This window comes from Mobula hypostoma, chromosome 3 (assembly GCF_963921235.1).
Source record: "Mobula hypostoma chromosome 3, sMobHyp1.1, whole genome shotgun sequence".
In the NCBI taxonomy this organism is placed as follows: domain Eukaryota; kingdom Metazoa; phylum Chordata; class Chondrichthyes; order Myliobatiformes; family Myliobatidae; genus Mobula; species Mobula hypostoma.
The window spans coordinates 177,358,148-177,376,735 of NC_086099.1; the positions used below are offsets into that span (position 1 = coordinate 177,358,148).

Consider the following 18,588-nt stretch of genomic DNA (forward strand, 5'->3'; position numbering starts at 1 on the left):
TCTGGTAGTTCGTATAATGCCACACTATCAATTCTTCTAGGGTGTTAGTTTAACTTGTTTTTTAGCGTTAACATTGTCACATTTGAAACCCCTATCCGGGGTTCTCATCCTAGGGTCCACAGACCCCTTGCTTAATGGTATTGGTCCATGGCAGAAAAACAAAGATTGCTCTAGTCAGATTCTGTTCCAAAGAGTTTAATTGTGTGTGTCACTGATAATTGGGACAGAGATGATGAGAGAATCTGCTGCATGTCCTGTTGCAGAAAATTTGGCTGGATGTCAATATTTATGTTGCGATAAACTGTTGGCAATGTGGAGAAAATATCCACATTGTCCACATATATTTAAATTCTGGTCAAGGTGAGGTCTCCGTTGAGATCGTGGCTCAGACTTAGTGTTTTTTTTTAAGTTTGTAGAGATGGTTTTGGGGATAGAGAGGGGTGTTGGGGGTCATATTAGGGTTTAGGGACAAGGATGTGGAGGGGTTTAAAGGATAGGCCTTCACTCAGTCATAGTCATACTTTATTGATCCCGGGGGAAATTGGTTTTCGTTACAGTTGCACCATAAATAATAAATCGTAATAGAAATAGTAATATTACTATTAGTAAATAGTAATAGTCATAGAAGTAATAGAATAGTAATAAAAAATAGTAATAAATAGTTAAATAGTAATATGTAAATTATGCCAGTAAATTATGAAATAAGTCAGGACCAGCCTGTGGCTAAGGGTGTCTGACCCTCCAAGGGAGGAGTTGTAAAGTTTGATGGCCACAGGCAGGAATGACTTCCTATGACGCTCTGTGCTGCATCTCGGTGGAATGAGTCTCTGGCTGAATGTACTCCTGTGCCCACCCAGTACATTATGTAGTGGATGGGAGACATTGACCAAGATGGCATGCAACTTGGACAGCATCCTCTTTTCAGACACCACCATGAGAGAGTCCAGTTCCATCCCCACAACATCACTGGCCTTATGAATGAGTTTGTTGATTCTGTTGGTGTCTGCTACCCTCAGCCTGCTGCCCCAGCACACAACAGCAAACATGATAGCACTGGCCACCACAGACTCGTAGAACATCCTCAGCATCGTCCGGCAGATGTTAAAGGACCTCAGTCTCCTCAGGAAATAGAGACGGCTCTGACCCTTCTTGTAGACAGCCTCAGTGTTCTTAGACCAGTCCAGTTTATTGTCAATTTGTATCCCCAGGTATTTGTAATCCTCCACCATGTCCACACTGACCCCTTGGATGGAAACAGGGGTCACCAGTATCTTAGCTCTCCTCAGGTCTACCACCTCAACATTCAAAGTACAGCAATGTGGAAATGAGAACAAAGGACATCTAGAATTCAAGCCTCCAATCCACACTCAACGGCCAGCACTGTGGCGGGCTAATGAAGGATTTTCGTGGATGTTGGGCTGTCCCAAGTTGGTGGATCCTGGGATCAGCTATCCATGCGAGGAGGAGGCATGAGGGCCAGTCAGTTGGTGAGCTTTGAATTCAGGGTCCTGTCATCCGCTAGTCCAGCAGATCAAAACCCAAAGGTCGACCGGAAGCCGAAGCCTGATGGCCAAAGGCTGGAGACTGAAGGCCTATCCTGGACTGTCAGTGTGTGAGGGAGGAAAGGAGCTTGTTTTACTGTTGTTATTTTGTTGTTTGTGTTCTGTGTTGTTTTGCTGAGCATTGTTGGAGCTAGAATGTGTGGCATCATTTGTAGGTTGGTCACAGAGTATCCTTGGTTGTGTTGGTTGTGAACGTAAATGACACATTTCACTATACTGCATGTTTCCATGTATACATGAATAAAGGTGAGTCTGCCCTCTGCTGTATCTCTCTCACGTGGGAAGTGCAGATTTGTGATTTCCTGGACAGCTTGGCTAAGGCATAGTATTTTTGTAAAGATTGGAGGCAGTAAAGGAAATATGTGAGACTAATTCAGAAACCTGTTAATTAGTAGTCTTGATTAAAGCCCAAAATGTGTTCATTCATTTCAGAAGAAGAAAATCATGCAGTACTTGGTAAAGTGCATATCCATACGGAAAGGCAAAATGTGAAGTTACCTGATCCTATGTGGTATAAAATGTTCACCTAAACCAGAAATGAGTTTATGTCACCCACAGAGCAGGGAAACAGACCATTCGGCCCATCCTGTGTTTGCTAGCAATCAAGTACCTCCCTATACTAATCCCATTTTCTTATACATCATTGTAGTGTTCTGTTCCTTGGAGTTCCAATTCTCAGCTAAATACTACTTAAATTTTGTGTGGGTCCCTGCCTCCAATACACACCTAGGCAGTAGGCTCCGGTTTCAACCACCTTCAAATAATTGGTTAATCTTGTCCCTCCAATTTATTTTCCAATAATTTCCCACACTGATTTTAAGACTCACTGGCCCGTAATTACCTAGTTTATTCAGGATATCACATTTGCTGCGATTCAATCATTTGGGACTCTCTGATCAGATGATTTGAAAATTTCCATCAAAATCCAGCAGTCTCCTCTGTTGCCTCTCAAGGGACCTGGGATATATCTCATTAGCCATTGTAGACTTATTCACCTTAAACCTGTTAAGGTACCTAATAGGAAATGTATGGATTCTTTTGTTCATGGGGAAAATTACCAAGATGGTTTGATAGCTGACTCTGAGTGTTCTGTTTGTGCTCATCCAATATTTCCATTCTTGTCTCACTCAGTTGTCCCAATGATTCTCTCTGCAATTTGAATAGTTGAAGTAAATTATTCCCTACTATAGTGAAGTACATTGATTTATTTTGTCCCCAACTGACTGCACAGGCATGATTTTACTTGTTTCTCCAGAACTTCTCAGAGGTGAAATGATTTCTGATGAGCATTAAGCTATCGTTTGAGATGACTGTCTGATCTTGTCCCTCACTTCCAGTTAAGACTCTCCATACTAAGCCCTGACACAGCCATCCTGTATTCTTATTTGAGCTATGGTTTAATTACTCAATAGGTGGTGTTCAATAGGGTAGTTTTTTTCAGAAGAGTCGTGATCAGCATTGAATAGCATGGCAATTTTTCTTGAAGAGAGCCAATAGTGTGGTTGGATTGCAAGACTGAGCTATATTAGCAGCACGTGCTTCAAATGTGGGGTAGCTCTGTTCCTGTTTTTAAAGGCTTTGGCAATGATTGTTGGACTTTAATCACAGAAGTGGCACTGGGGAATCACTGGATTATGGCCGAGCATCTTAAATGAAAATGAGTTAATTACAGCAGGACTTCATGAAAAAAATTATATCTGTTCAGACACGAAAATCTACTTTTCTGCGTATTAGCTCACTGAGTTTGCAGAATTTTTTCCCTAAGTAGTTGTTGCTCTTCACCACATTATCATTTGCATTGTGTTTTGAAGATTGTCCTTTTGCTTTTATCTCTCTATTCTCTACATTGGTTACTAATCAGTTGTTGGTTACAAAGCCAAGATGATCTGCCCATCACACCCTCTCATCACCTGACCTACCTCCCCAGTCACCACATCCAAAGGACACAGAGTTATAGAACTTCTTGTCACTTTTCCATCACAGGACTTGAGACAAAGCGTGATTACATGCTCACTGTAACTTGTTTGACTTCTTGATGCAACTTGAAAAGTGAACTCATCAACTTTGGTGCCATTGTTAATGCGTCCTTCTGGACCAATGGTGATTGATTGAGTTTAAATATGTAATCAGCTCATCCACACTCATCTTAGAGGGGCAATATGGTAGCAGAGTGGTTAGCACAACGCTTTACAGTACCAGTGACCCGGGAAGACTCGACCCGGAGCGGGGCCATGATTCAACGAAGCCCGGGGAGATAGAAAGAGGATTGGTGATGGGGAAACCGTGAGCTCCAACTTATACACATTAGACTGTTTTACTAAAATAGACCTATTTTTTTGCTTTTTCTTTACTAACCCTTTAGTCAAATTAAGAATTATAAAGCTAAATTGTTTAATTATATGTGGTGTATTGTGTTATTTCTTGGTACTGATTTGTAACAGGGTAATGAATCACGCAGCATGCACACAAACAAGCGGTTTGGGGTGGGCTAGCGCCACAATCTCACACGTTTGGCAGGGCCGGAGATCGTCTTCCCTAGATGTACGCAGCCGGCAGAACCAGAACATTTCACAAGAAATTCTGAAGCCTTGCTCTTCTACACAGTAGTACATTCTGCCTATCATGTACTTCCTCCCCATGACAGGGAAGCTGCTAAGAAAAGCCTCTAAAATTCTTTCATCGATGGCAGCAAATTGTTTCATCCATTTTCTCTTCTAAACTTATTCTAGGTTCTTTCTAGCTTTCCCATTTTCCAAGCTCCCCATTTCTGAACAACGTCATCAACTCAGAAAGTACCTGTTTCTTTCTCCACAGACGTCACCTGACTTACTGAGAAGTTTCAACATTCTGTTTCAATTAAAAATGTCCACCATCCCCAGTCTTCCTGAAAAGGTGCAAGATACCTTCAGAAAGGGTCCAGAGAGTGTATCCTACAGATTAGAACTTATAGGCTTCATTCAAACATAAACTTGACTTGTGATGAGTCGCAAAGCCACAATAAACCATAAAGTTACAGTAGTATTCACTAACATTTTCCAAAGCACTGGTTAGAAAACCAGGCACACAAGATTTTCAACTTTGCATCCTGCAGCTAAACATTTTGTTCTGAGTCAGGGCAACTTAATGATTTCTATGATGCTAGCATTTCATGGCAATTCTGCAATATACATGAATTCAGTTCACTTTTTATTTATTGGGATACCAAGTGGAATAGGCCCTTCGAGCTATGCCACCCAGCAATCTCCCAGTTAAATTCTAGCCTAATCACAGGACACTTTACAATGACCAATTAGCCTACCAACCGGTAAGTCTTTGGATTGTGGGAGGAAACCGAAGCACCTGGAGGAAACCCACATGGTCACGGGGAGAACGTACAAACTCCTTACAGGTGAAGGTTGTGTTTATTTAGTGATGTTGCCCTAGAAGTCTCTGTAACAGCCAAAGCCAGATGACTGGAAGCATTATTGTGATGAGATCCCAGCCGGGTCTTTGGGACCTGTTTATAATACGAAGCAAGTATCGCTTGATCTTCAAATAATCACTGACTGATCCTAGATATTCCAGATGAAAATACTGGTATTGTGCATAAAAAGAACGGTCAAGATGGGAAACAGCTTCTTCCCTCAGACTCTTAGGTTTCTGAACTTCCTGCTGAATCGTATTTGACGAGACACTAGTTAATTTTATACTTACTTTATACTTTATTGTCGCCAAACAATTGATACTAGAATATACAATCATCACAGCGATATTTGATTCTGCGCTTCCCACTCACTGGATTATAATTTGTTCCATACCTTACAATATTTAATTTGTGCACTTTAGTTTGTTATTTATGCTTGATTCCTCTGTAGATTTAATCCTTAATAAGTTATTATATTTGATTTATTGTTATGAGTACTATTGTGCTTTACATCCTGGTTCAGAGAAACGTTGTCCTATTTCTATATACATTATATGGTTATATATGTTATATAACATGTATATAATTAAATGACGATAAGCTTGACTTGACTGGGAAACAGCCACAGGAACATTCAGAAAAGTTTTCAATACATTAAAATGAATACATCGCCAGGTAACAATGAAAGAATCATAATCATGTTGGTGTGTGAGACCTTTGTAAACTGGGACAAGCATTCAATCTTGCACTTGCTCTTCATCTACCTTACTTAAGAATGGTCATTAACCTGAAATGTTTCTCCAACCTGCTGAGAATCTTTTGCTAAATTTTAGATTATCAGATCTTCACTTTGTTATCTTTAGAATACTAATCATTGTGTTTTGTAATCTTGTTCAGACTCCTTGCAACAAAGTCCTAAGAAAACAATGTATATTTATTAATCGTTTCAAAGAGAAGTGAAATGGAAAATGTTACATGCATAATATAGATAGGTGGCAAAGGAGAAAAACAGTAGGAAGTTTTTTTTAATGTCCGAAGACAATAAGTTAAGGACGAGTGGGAAGTAACAGAAATACTGAGGTCTGCAAGCTGACCCCCAAGCCAATTTCTGGCTCAGAAACTGAGGCAGGCTGAGGGCTTGAATGGTTAATCTGCCCTCCAGGATTCATTGGTAATTTCTTTTGTTTTGGAGTCCTTACTTGACTGAGGGGATGACATGATCCAGAGACTTGCAAACTCTGCTAAAAGTAGATGTGAGGGGCCAAAAATTTAAGATGTGTGGATTTACAGCCCAGCTTGGGGCCACAAGGAGCAAAAATATTTCTGCCCAGTCTAGAAAACACAACCTTCCCCAACTCCAAGACGTTCCCATTCCCAACTCTGCACATACAATCTTCGGTTTATTTGGCAGTGACTTCCAAGATGATTGTCCACATTAGGCAGGAACTGGCAAGAAAATAACACAAAATTATGCCTTGTGAGCATCAGGCAAATACAATCTTTTTTCCTTTGACAAATTAAAATGAATATTTCTCCCGTCGGGTTTCTGATGTGGTGTAAAATGATCTAGAAATGGCCTTTATAGCAGATATCTCTGGTTAATGTCAGTGTTCACATCATACAGGAAAAATCTGCCATGTCATTGAATTTCTAGGCTTGGGTGTTTTCATTGATCTAATGTCGTGATGATGATCAGGAAAATCCCTACATTCTGAACTACAGTGGCTACTGTCTGCCTTGTACCAGAGATAAATGATCATTGCCAGAGTGATCAAGTACCAGAGGATTGGAGAGTTGCAAATGTTGTTCCCTTGTTCAAGAAAGGGAGTCGAGATAACTCTGGAAATTATAGACCAGTGATTCTTGGTTCAGTAGTGGGCTAGTTGCCGGAGAAGATCCTGAGAGGCAAGATTTATGAGCATTTGGAGAGACATAATCTGATTAGGGATAGTCAGCATGGCTTTGTCAAGAGCATGCCGTGATTTATGAGCTTGATTGAATTCTTTGAGGAAGTAACAAAAGACATTGAAGATAGAGCAGTAGATGTAATGTATATGGATTTCAGTAAGGCATTTACAAGGACAGGTGTGTAAAAAGGGCCTGTAGGATCATTGAGGACCCAAGCCATCCTAACCACAATCTATTCCAGCTGCTACCATCCAGGAAGCAGTACCACAGCATAAAAGCCAGGACCAACAGGCTCCGGGACAGCTTCTTCCACCAGGCCATCAGACTGATGAACTCACGCTGATTTGAGTGTACTCTATATTACATTGACTGTTCTATTTATTATAAATTACTATGATTGCACATTTAGACATAATGTAAAGATCTTTACTCCTTGTGTATGTGAAGGATGTAAGAAATAAAGTCAATTCAATTCAATTCAATTTGATAAGGTTCCACATGCAAGGCTCATTCAGAAAGTAAGGAGGCATGGGATCCAAGGAGACCTTGCTTTGTGGATCAAGAATTAGCTTGTCCACAGAAGGCAAAGAGTGGTTGTAGATGGTTTGTATTCGGCTTGGAGGTTGGTCATCAGTGGTGTTCCACGGGGATTTGTTCTGGGACCCCTCGTCTTTGTGATTTTGTAAAAAATGACCTGGATGAAGAAGTAGAAGGGTGGCTTAGTTAAGTTTGCTGATGACACAAAGGCTGGGGGTGTTGTGGATAGTCTGGAGGGTTGTTAGATGTTACAGCAGGTCATTGATAGAATGCAGTACTGGGCTGAGAAGTGGCAGATGGAGTTCAACCCAGAAAAGTGTGAAGTGGTTCATTTTGGTAGGTCAAATCTGGAGATAGAATATAATAATGGTAAGACTCTTGGCAGTGTGGAGGTTCAGAGAGATCTTGGGGTCCGTGTTCATAGGATAGTCAAAGCTGCTGTGCAGGTTGACAGTGTTGTTAAGAAGGCATATGGTGTGTTGCCCTGTATCAGCCGTGGGATTGCATTCAAGAGCGATGAGGTAATGTTGCAACGAAATAAGACCTTGATTAGACCCCATTTGAAGTACTCTGTTCAGTTCTGGTCACTTCACTATAGGAAGGAATTGGATACTATAGAGAGATTGGCAAGTTAGTTGCCTGGATTGGAGAGCATGCCTATTGAGAATAGGTTGAGTGAACTTGGCTTATCTCCTTGGAGCAATGGAAGATGAGAGGTGACCTGATCTAGGTGTATAAGATGATGAAAGGCATTGATCATGTGGCTAGCCAGAGCGTTTTCCCAGGGCTAAAATGGTTTTCAATCCCTGCAGGTTTATTGATTTTGTTACATGTGCCTATAACATACAAAATCCTCCTGTAATCTCCTCCAGTCAACATCTCTAATATGGTGACTTCCTGTCTGCCCCTTTTATGTGAAACTGAAGTTTCAGAACCTTTCGAACTTTGTTCATTGCTGGTATTTGCTAAAGCTCACTGCCACCTCCTTATGGCAGTACCAAAAAAAAATTGTGCTAACATGATTCATGTCATTTGGAAAGCAATTGTGCTGAAGATTGACAGCAGCATATCTTCAACCTCTTTTGCATTGGTACGTATTCAGTTTGCAACAGGAAAACAGCAAGTGTGCGAGTTTGAATTTTGAATTTTTGGTCTCTATGAAAATTGACTTTCCTTGCTTGGATTTTGTATGTTATAGGACAGGTGGGTATATGAGAATATGATTGCATTGTTCTCCTGTGATTTTTGTAAGGTCTTTTCCCCCAAGTAAACAAGTAACTAATGCATTCTTCATTAAGTTGCAGGTATGCTTAAAGGCTGAACAACTAGCTCCATAATAAATGGCTGAGTCAGTCTTGCAGCTGGCTTTGTTCCATACCTACAAATGCTGACTCCATCTCAAAAAGCAATTTTCTAAATAATCATTTTGTGTCATTTTAAATCTCAAAATTATTACATTCGCGTAATAAAATCTAGGCTCTACATTTTCGAACCAAGAATGGAAACATGAATCATGCAGGAGACTGGGGTTTATTCCAATACGTCATGCAGAAATTGCTGAAGCATTATCATCAGGGTTGAGAGTTTTAAAAAGTGACACAAGCAGTTTCATTAAGTGGCAGAAATCAAACTTTACTACACCAGGACCAAATGCTTATAATAAATTTCTAGTCTGAAATTGCCTGTATGTCAAGGTGATTTGTGAATAAAATGATCGCAGGTTTTTCTGTTTCAAATTATGGATCAAGGAAAAGGCAGACAGTGGCCTTGCATGTGGGGTGATTTAACTATCAATGGTACTGTACTGGGAATTTTTATGTTTTGTAGTTAAAAGGGGGGAAGAAAAGAGTCCATAATGCATGTCTAACTTCATTTTTACTTTTAGCGAGGTACACATGTATGGTGGTGTGATGTATGCAATTTACATACTTAGTTCGTGAAACCATAGTGGTTATCATTCCCACAGGAGTTGTCTTTTTTCCATATATGTTCTTAGTTGGATATCTGCAAATTTCAATATCTTTGAAATGCCATTCAAACTCATTTTGTGGAATGCTTGAAACAGCTGAGCCAATGTCCTGTTCCATTTTAATAATTTGCCTTTCACTTCTGGTGTAAGCCATATTGCTCATCTACTGTAAATCTTAAGGCTACCTAGTCCTTTGTCACTCTCAACACTCTCAGATTTTTCATCAACAACATGCAGATTAGTGCTCTTTTTGAAACACTAACTTAACTTTTTATCTTTATCTCTTCCATTTATTTTTGTCTATATGACATATTCTTTGTATGTGTCCTACTTTGTTGCTTTTTGTTTGCAAGTTTCGCCTTTAAACCTGCACTGGTGTGGTGTATGTGAGCCTTTGCCACAATATTAACACAATTTGTTCAGCCAGGCCAGTTTCTGTTTAAATGTTGCAATTTTATTCATGCTTATTTGCATTCCTGATTTCAACTCAATTACATCTCTGTCTGCCGTTGCCATTGATACGTCGATTTCTACTGCTCTCTTAAATGTAAATTATGCTTCAGTTAGGAACCATTTTTGAATGCTTCTTTTTAGATTCTATAAACTGAACGATCACTCAGGGTATTATTAAGCCCATTACCTCACTCATGAAAATTTGCATAATGTTCAAGGGCTTTAAACAATTAGGTTAGGGTTAATTAAATGGGTTGCTGCATGGTTTGAAGGTCCTATTCTGCACTGATATTTTTAAACCTGAGAGAAGAAAATGTGAGTGAGATTATATGGGGAACTGTTGAAATTATCTGCTGTTTGACTTTTCTTAGACAAAATACCATTATATATTAGATAACAACTTCATTTTTATGCTTTGTAAACTTACTAACATGATCTCAACCTGTCATTTCTGCATCTGCAATTATTGAATTTTTGATACTGGATTTTGAAAAAATATTTTCAAAAGCAGTATAGCAATCCATCAGTTTGTAAGGAAGAAGAAATTAAGCAGATGATGACAGTAATATCCCTTTAAATGTGTCTTAAATGGGCTATTAGAGGCAAGAACACTGCAGCTATTTATAGTGCAATTGATGATACAATGGAAGAGTAAAGGTACTACAGGAGTGAACTTCAGAGAACTAATTATGCCCTTTCCTGGCCTGTTATATATTCTTAGGAAGGAAGTATATTCTGATCTCTTTCATCATTTTAACCTTCCTGATCAAAGGGCAAAAGTGAAGGAGTCTGGCACAGTCTGAGTCCTAGATAATCAAAAAAACCCAGCATTCACTGTAAACTCTCCAATGATTTCTAAATTGTACTTTAAAGGTTAGGAGGATGGTGCTTTGACTCTGTTTGCTTTAAGTGCACTACCTTCTGTTTACTCATACTTTTATGAATCTAAACATTGTAGTGAATTCATAAATTAAATTCCAATATTGGAAATGTAGCTATTAAAATATTTTTGCTGTCCGTCCAAACTTCTTTTCAAAGGTCTCAAATATACATTTAATGTCAGAGAGATGTATACAATGTACATCCTGAAATGCTTTTTCTCCACAAAAACAGAAGAGTGCCCCCAAAGAATGAATGACAGTTAAATATTGGAACCCCCAAGGACCCTCCCAGCTCCCCTCCCTCCCGCACGTAAGCGGCAGGAAGCAATGATCCCCCCACCAGCCAAAAAAAAAGCATCGGCACCCATCACTGAGCACTGAAGCATGCGGCAAAAACAACAGCAAAGACACAGACTTGCAGTACTCCAAAGACTACATGTTCACGCAGTATTCAACATACCACAGGTTCTCTCTCCCTAATAAGGAAGAAAGATGTTTCCGTTTTCACAGCAAGAGGGGAAACATAACAAACAACTCACTAGTTTACGATGTTAAAAGTCTGTTGCGTCGCTTTTTCTGAGCTCTGTGCCCAAAGATCTCAGGTCTCTGAGCACACAGCTCCCATGACATACCGGTCTGTTGGGACACCGACTTTCATATCTGCCCGTCTTCAGAGCCCCGAGATCCTAGGCCTCTAAAGGCAAGCCAAACTCTTAGGCTGTGCCCTTGGCAAGTCGGATAATGGCCAGTCATGAAATCCCGAGAGCAGGTCCCATTCCTGCAAAGAACCGACGTCGGCATGCAACTCCAGGTCAGGGTCTTCAAAAGAACCCTGAAAGGGAAAAATAGAGATATTAAGATGGAAATACAGCTGCTTCCGAAGGAGTCGCCGTTTAGCGCCATCTTGACTAAGCTCCGCCCTTCTTTTCTCTATCACTTGAAAATCTGGTTATGATTAGCCTCTGACTCAATATTCTGTAGTTCATGTCAAGTTTAACATTAGCTGTCCAATTGTTGTAGTATCAGTTACTTTTGGTTTCTCCACAATTGCTTTTCTTTATTATTCCTGTTTGAATACCAAATTTTGAGTTTTTGTTCTGCATAACTCAATTAATGATGGAGGTGGAAGCATATAGTCTTTAGCATTCATGATCCAGTTTAGTATTTATTTACCCTATCACGTAATTTCAATGGGTTCAGTTTCTCAGCAATTAAACATTATGCGTGGCATTTTTTTAAAAAAATTCCTCATTTCCTACTATGTGAGAAAGATGAATTAACCATTTAGCAAAAATGGAATAAGATTCTTAATTAAATTGCTAAAAGACATGTTGCAAAAATAAATTTAACAACTATCCTCATCATTCAATGTTCTTTCAGCCTCTGTGAATGGAGTCAATCAATTGGAACTCTTGAAATGATAACCATAGGCTGCCAGAAAGAATCTCAATCTTCCTCTTCATAGGCAGTCGATGCTTTTTCTGACTGAAGTTTTATGCTTGCACTGCAATTTAAGATGCCTTATTATTTTGAATATAATGAGAATTCATTTCATTTTGAATTTTCCTTCACTTATTCCTTTATGATTCATTAATTTCATTGAACAAAAGAAGTGATCATCAGGGCTCTGTCAAGATATTTTCTCTTAAAATATTGAGAAAAGTAGTATTGTTCGAGTATTTTTTTTTTGTTTTGCAGAAGAAGATGAGGTAAAATTGAATTGTCATCTGGGTTTGATCAAAACCTTAGTGCTTGAGAGAGAGACAGAGACTGAGAGACTACTTCTTCAGCCAGATGCCGATGTTGGGTATCTGTAGTATTTTCTAGATTTTCCAGCATCTGCAATTTTATGCTTTCTAGTTACTTGAACCATCTAGAGTATTCTAGATAGTTTAACAACGCAAGTTGTGTATACCACAAACGTGGTTCTGGTAATCAGAATCTAAATGAATATGAAGTCTGTGTTTCATGGAGCTATCTCCCAGATAACACTCTTCACTCCAGCACTGCCATGCAGTGTCTTGGGTACCCTGCTGCCTGCTCCCTGCAAGTTTTGGCCTAGTTGGTAAGGGTTCTGGGCTCCACCCTACCTCTGCAAAATTTCCATGTTTTCCCCAAGGACCGAAAGGGTTTTTTCTACATGCACTGGTTTCCTCTTCCATTTCAAGGTTGCAATGATTTTTAGGCTAATTAGCAACAATGAATGACCTTGTGTTGTTAATGGCAAAAAGAATCATAAGGGAATTGATGGGCATGAGGAAAGATATGAGACTTGTGCTATTGCTCTTCCGGGAGCTATCTTAGATCCAATGCACCAGATAATCTCCTCTGTCATAAGTAAATTTGACTTGAAGCTGCGACTTGAGCTTCGTTACGGGTTTTTGGATGGTATTAATCCAGCATTTCTTCAGGATCCTGGCGATCCATGCAGAAACTGTGAAAAGTAAGGAAGACGGGCGGAAGCAGTGGCTTCCTCCTTGTTGCTACTACCATCCACAAGCCCGTAAGGAAGCTCGAGTCGCAGATTATGCAGGTCAAAGATGACTAGGGACTTGGGTCGGATGGTGTTTACAGGATTCCCTGTGAATTTGAGGCAGCATATATAGGCCAAATGGGATGCACAGGGAATCACACATTAAGGAGCACAGGAGGTGCATCTGTTTGGGTTACCCAGAGAAATTGGCGGTAGCAGAATATTGCATTCACAGTGGCCATGGGATTGACTTTGATGGCACAAAACTACTGTTCCACGCCAATGGCTTTTGGGACCACCTGGTGAAGGAAGCCATTGAAATAAAACCAGATGAAAAGAAGTTTAACAAAGACAAAGGTCACATTCTAAGTAAGAACAGGAATTCAATTGTAGACAAAGTGGAAGAGAGGAAACCTGATTGGATGAGGACTAACTAATCAGGAGGGATGGACTATGGAGGTATACATACCACCAGACTAGACTTACCCAGGCATAATTCTTGAAGGAGATAGCAGAGTTTGTCATCAAAACATCAGTTATAATCAATACCTGTACCCAGCTTGAAGCCCAAGAAGAGTTTATCCTTCATATACGCCGGGAAAGCACTAGATCCTTTTCCATTTAATGCTTTCTGGAATCTCCTTCTTATTAATGTCCTTTGGAACTGTAATAAAAACAAACAGTGCTGGGAACAGTCAAGCTGCATCCGTGGTAAGAGAAAGAGTTACTTTTTTTTTTAGCAACACACACACAATGATGGAGGAACTCAGCAGATTGGGCAGCATCTTTGGAAATAAACAGACAGTTGATGCTTCAGACCCTCCTTCAGGATGTTTATTTCCACAGATGCTGCCTGACCCACTGAGTTCCTCCAGCTCTGTGTGTGTGTGTGTGTGTTACGTTGGATCTCTAGCATCTGCAGACTTTCTTGTGTTTGAGTTCCGTTTTCCAGCATTTGTAATTTTGTTGGTCTTCATTTGAAACCCTGCATTGTTTCACTACCCTTGCTCTTATTAGATTTATTTTGGGTAGTTTATTTTTCATAACTGAATATTTGCACTCTTTTCTATATTGCGTGCATCGAGTCCAAACCTGTCCTTGCCCAATACATGATGACAGGTCTATTTACAGCAAAAGTAACTGGATTTGTAAACAATGCCAGCCTGATTCTGTTTCATCTAAATCCAGTTTAATTTGTGTCATCCGTGGTGATAAAGGAGTGTAAATTCTCAACTACAACAGTGAAAAACTGAGTTAATGTTCATAAGAACGCAGTAAATGGCATGAAAACTGGCTATTACAGTACTATCAGTGTTGAGATACTTTGAACAATCCTCTGAAATGCATAGTAAGCTCTTTGGTTTCATGGAGTAGTTGGGGCAGGGTGGTACATACCAGACTCGATGCTCAAATCCCTTGAATAAGAAGTCCCGTTCCTGGAAATTCACAACTGCAGTGAGAAAAGAGAGCCACCTAATGCACCTTTTCACCATCTTCCATTTCCTGCCAGAGGGTAGCTGCCACTAATTGTGGAAAAAAAAATCATTAAAACCAACAGTAAAGCGTGCTCTATATGACTCTGCTCAGCTAGTCTATATACGAATCTATGTGAATAGCACTTGGTCATCTTCAAGTTTTAAGTATGAAATGGGAAAAACAAATACCATTTATTTGTATTTGTTATGTAAATACCTGAAATGTAAATGTTTATTGTTGCCAGGAATTTGGCTTGCATGTAAAAATAAATATTCGGGCAAAATTTTTTTATTGGGGAATTAGTAAAGTGGCATACAATTTTAAATAGAGGGAAATATTCTCAATTTTTTGTTTTTAATTGAAGCTTTCTTTCAGAAGATATCACTGTAATAACGAAATTGGATAAATACATCTATTAAAAGGGTTTGGTAAAATGTTTTGTTCAGAATGAGATCTCCCTGTGGATGGAGTATTTGGATGCAGATTCAGTTATAGCTTTTGGAAGGGAATTCCATTATTTATGTAATGTTGTAATTACTTTTTCTATTTTTGACTTTCTGTAACTAAGAAATCATCACCCAAGATTCTGCTGATAACATTCCATGCTGAGTTGTTGGGAAGAGTAAACTATTTCGGAAATGGGAGGAAGAAAGCATAGGCTAGCATAATGTCCTGTGAACCTATTATAACACAGCAATGAATAGCCTAAACAATCCTACTTCCCACCTTCCGGATCAGAGAATTTTAAATGGATTTTTTTTTTAAAATGGACAGAAAGTGATGGGGATTATAATTGGTGAGAGGGGCCTGAATCTTCACGACTGAAGATTTGAGTCTGCATTGAAGTACCTCAAGCAGCTCAAGTTTTCTTCAAGAGGAAAGCAACTAATTTTGTAGATTAGTATCTTTATTTGCTGTTCTATTTTTGTACTCCAGGTCAAATAAATTGGCTTGGTTATGAAAGCCCTCGAAGCTTCTGGGACTTCATACGCGTGGCCTGCAGCAAAGTTCCTCATAACTGCATCAGCAGCATTGAAAACATGGAGAACGTAAGCTCGTCAAGGGCAAAGGTTAGAAACTGTCTGCATGTTCATCTTCTGTTCTTTTTGTAAAAAATTGATATTTGTGCTTGCAGCAGATGCTTTTATATTATGTGACTTCAGGATTCAGTTGGAGATTTGCTACGGGCAGAGTTCATGTGAGCAGTAGGAACCTCGGCATACATGCAGATGGGCCGAGTGGGAGGGTGCCTAGGCGGAACTTAATGAGGGAAGGGATTCTTGGTCCTAATTTTACCTTGGAACAAAATGAGGTGAGGTTCATGTCATTTTACCTCAAGGGTCCTACTTTAATATTTTAAGATTTAAGAACCACCAAAACTGATGATGTCAAGGTTACTGGGAGAGAGTATAAAAGAAATTGTAATCAGACTTCTGCAAAGACCTATCTAAGTGTTAGCCCATGTCTTGGTGTTGAGGAGCATCTGTAATCGGATTTCTATGTTGCTAGAGTCATTGGACAGTGATTTTCACATTACAACTTTATGTTGGGTGTGCTGGGTTATAACCAGTCTTCATTTTAATGTGGGGGCCTGGAGCTGGATGGATAAGTGGAATTTAATGTAAGGTGATGTAAAAGCAAATGCAGTTTTGTGATCCCCTAATGTTTCTATAGGAAGAAAGAATGGACCATTAGAAGGACGGCATGAGAAAAACTCAGTGGTTAGAATGGTTTTGTGTAAAAAGTTTCAGATCTGTGTATCTATCTGGTTCAGCCCAAGTGATTTGGCTGACAATAAGAGGGGAACAGAGCTGGTGATAATATTGATCCATTGATGTTTGCTTAAAAACAATGGCTTGCATCACTAAATTCAATAGTAATATTTCCATAACTTAATGACAGGCAGAGTGATGGCACAGAAAGTGGTCTTGAGATTAAAAGTGATGCCCATCAAAATCAAAGTAAAAACTTATTATCAGAGTACATACATGTCACCACATACAGCCCTGAGATTCTTTTTCTGCGGGCATACTTAGCAAATCTATAGAATAGTAACTATAAACAGGATCAATGAACAACAAACTGTGCAAATGCAGATATAAATAAATAATGAGCATGTAATATCAAGATAAGTGTTCTTAAGTAAGTGTAGTTATCCCCGTTTTTCCAAGAGCCTGATGGTTGAGGGGTAGTAACTGTTCTTGAAACTGGGGATGCGAGCTCTTGAGACTTGTACCTTCTACTAGATGACAGCAGAGAGAAAAGATCATGTGATCATTTATGGAACTCTTTTGTACATCTAACTTTGTTCTTGTTGGCATTATAGTGGAATCAATTGGCATGGTGAAATTTGAAGAATGTCTTGATCATACAATTTGGGCAAGAATAGCATGGGGCACAATTGTTACATTGCAATAACCTGCTGATGATCACTGCTGAACTGCACACACAAGTAATGCCATTTTGAACAGTATAGTGCATTTGCCTCAACTTCAAAAGTGTACTTCAATGATATTCAACTTTTTTGATTCCCTAATGTTTTATACAGACAAAAATTAGCTAATCGAATGGCCAAATGATTCAACAGGGTAATTAATTACAAAATATTTCTTGTACTCTTCTATATTTAGAATGTGCAGCATCATTTGAGATTGGGTATTTAATTTTTACAATTACGAAGCATAGCCAGATGATAGATCAGTTATCCAACAGTTCATATTTATGTAATTATCTATTACGACTTGCTCTTGATTTGTCTGTAATATTTGATATGGTTGGTTATGTGATTTGGTTCTATGACATTGTGGCATCTAGTTTCATTCTTATCTGCCCATTTATTATCTATTAATCACAGTGAATGGCTTCCCTTTCAAAAACATTACTTCTGGTTTTTCAAGCTTAAGCTTCCTCCCCTCTCTGATCTCCAAGCTGCCTTTTCACAACCATCTAAAAATGAATTGGCTAGATCATGCTTGATCTGACCCATCACTGGTGTCTGCCATTCCCAATTCAGGTGCAAACCTGCTGCATTTGATCTGGAAGGTCTGGTTGCCTTGCCACCTGGAGAGGTGAAGCAACCTGTGAGCTAAACCTAGGTCTCACTTAGTCACCCTGAGGATCCACCCCAGATTTCTCAGATTACCTCATAATTTTTATTAATTTTATTTTATATTTGTATTAAGCTATCCATTTAGCTGAATTTAAAATTTTCAGTCCAGATCAATTCCATTAAAATGAAGCTAGTAAAGGTCATGTTGTTAAGCTCGTAACGTTGAGGGACTGGATGTGAAGTTCTGAGTCTAGCAATGGAGCAGGTCTGATGTGGTAGTATCTGCACTGTAGCTCATCCTATCTTTAATACTGAAATATCTCTGGTATGAAGCTTGGAGATGAGCTTTCTTGTGATGGGACATTACTATTGGTTCCCTATGGCAAGGGTGGCTAGTGGCTACAATTTGATGTTCAATGATGAATGCCATTTCCTCCCAGCTTCACCTCAGCACCAGTTCTCTCAGTTCTCCACTGTCTGATTTGTTCTGATATATAACACACATTTTGTGCTAGCAGACTGAATGTTGCTCCCAATTAATATATTGGAAGAAAAACCAATTTCTGATGAAAAGTTTGTTTCTGACTTTATCTCTTTTTTTTCTGGCACAAGACTTTACCAGACCATTTTAAATACCTGGGCTGACTCTGTACGTTGACATTACAATGGCAAATCTATTTAATCATTACCTACTACCAGTGTTGTGGCATCATTCACCCAACCACTGCTTCAGCTTATCTGATGCTGTGACTCAACCTGGCTTCCTTCTTTATAAGCTTAACTTGGTGATTCATGTATTTTCCTGCTGTCCAGCCAAGATCCATATTTATTCATTAATCCAAATTGTTGCTTCTGGTCATGTTGTCTCACCGGTTAT

The 18,588-nt window shown here is 39.2% G+C and overlaps 1 protein-coding gene across 10 annotated transcripts in view; it reads left to right on the forward strand.

Annotated features, from left to right (window-relative positions):
- The window catches only part of rundc3b (RUN domain containing 3b), a 103,726-nt gene that overhangs the window by 49,146 nt on the left and 35,992 nt on the right, over positions 1-18,588 (forward strand). For all 10 annotated transcript variants that reach the window (XM_063044149.1, XM_063044150.1, XM_063044151.1 and 7 more), the window contains one exon: positions 15,599-15,732. In XM_063044149.1, the coding sequence (XP_062900219.1) occupies positions 15,599-15,732 (134 nt within the window). The remainder of the gene's footprint in view (positions 1-15,598; positions 15,733-18,588) is intronic.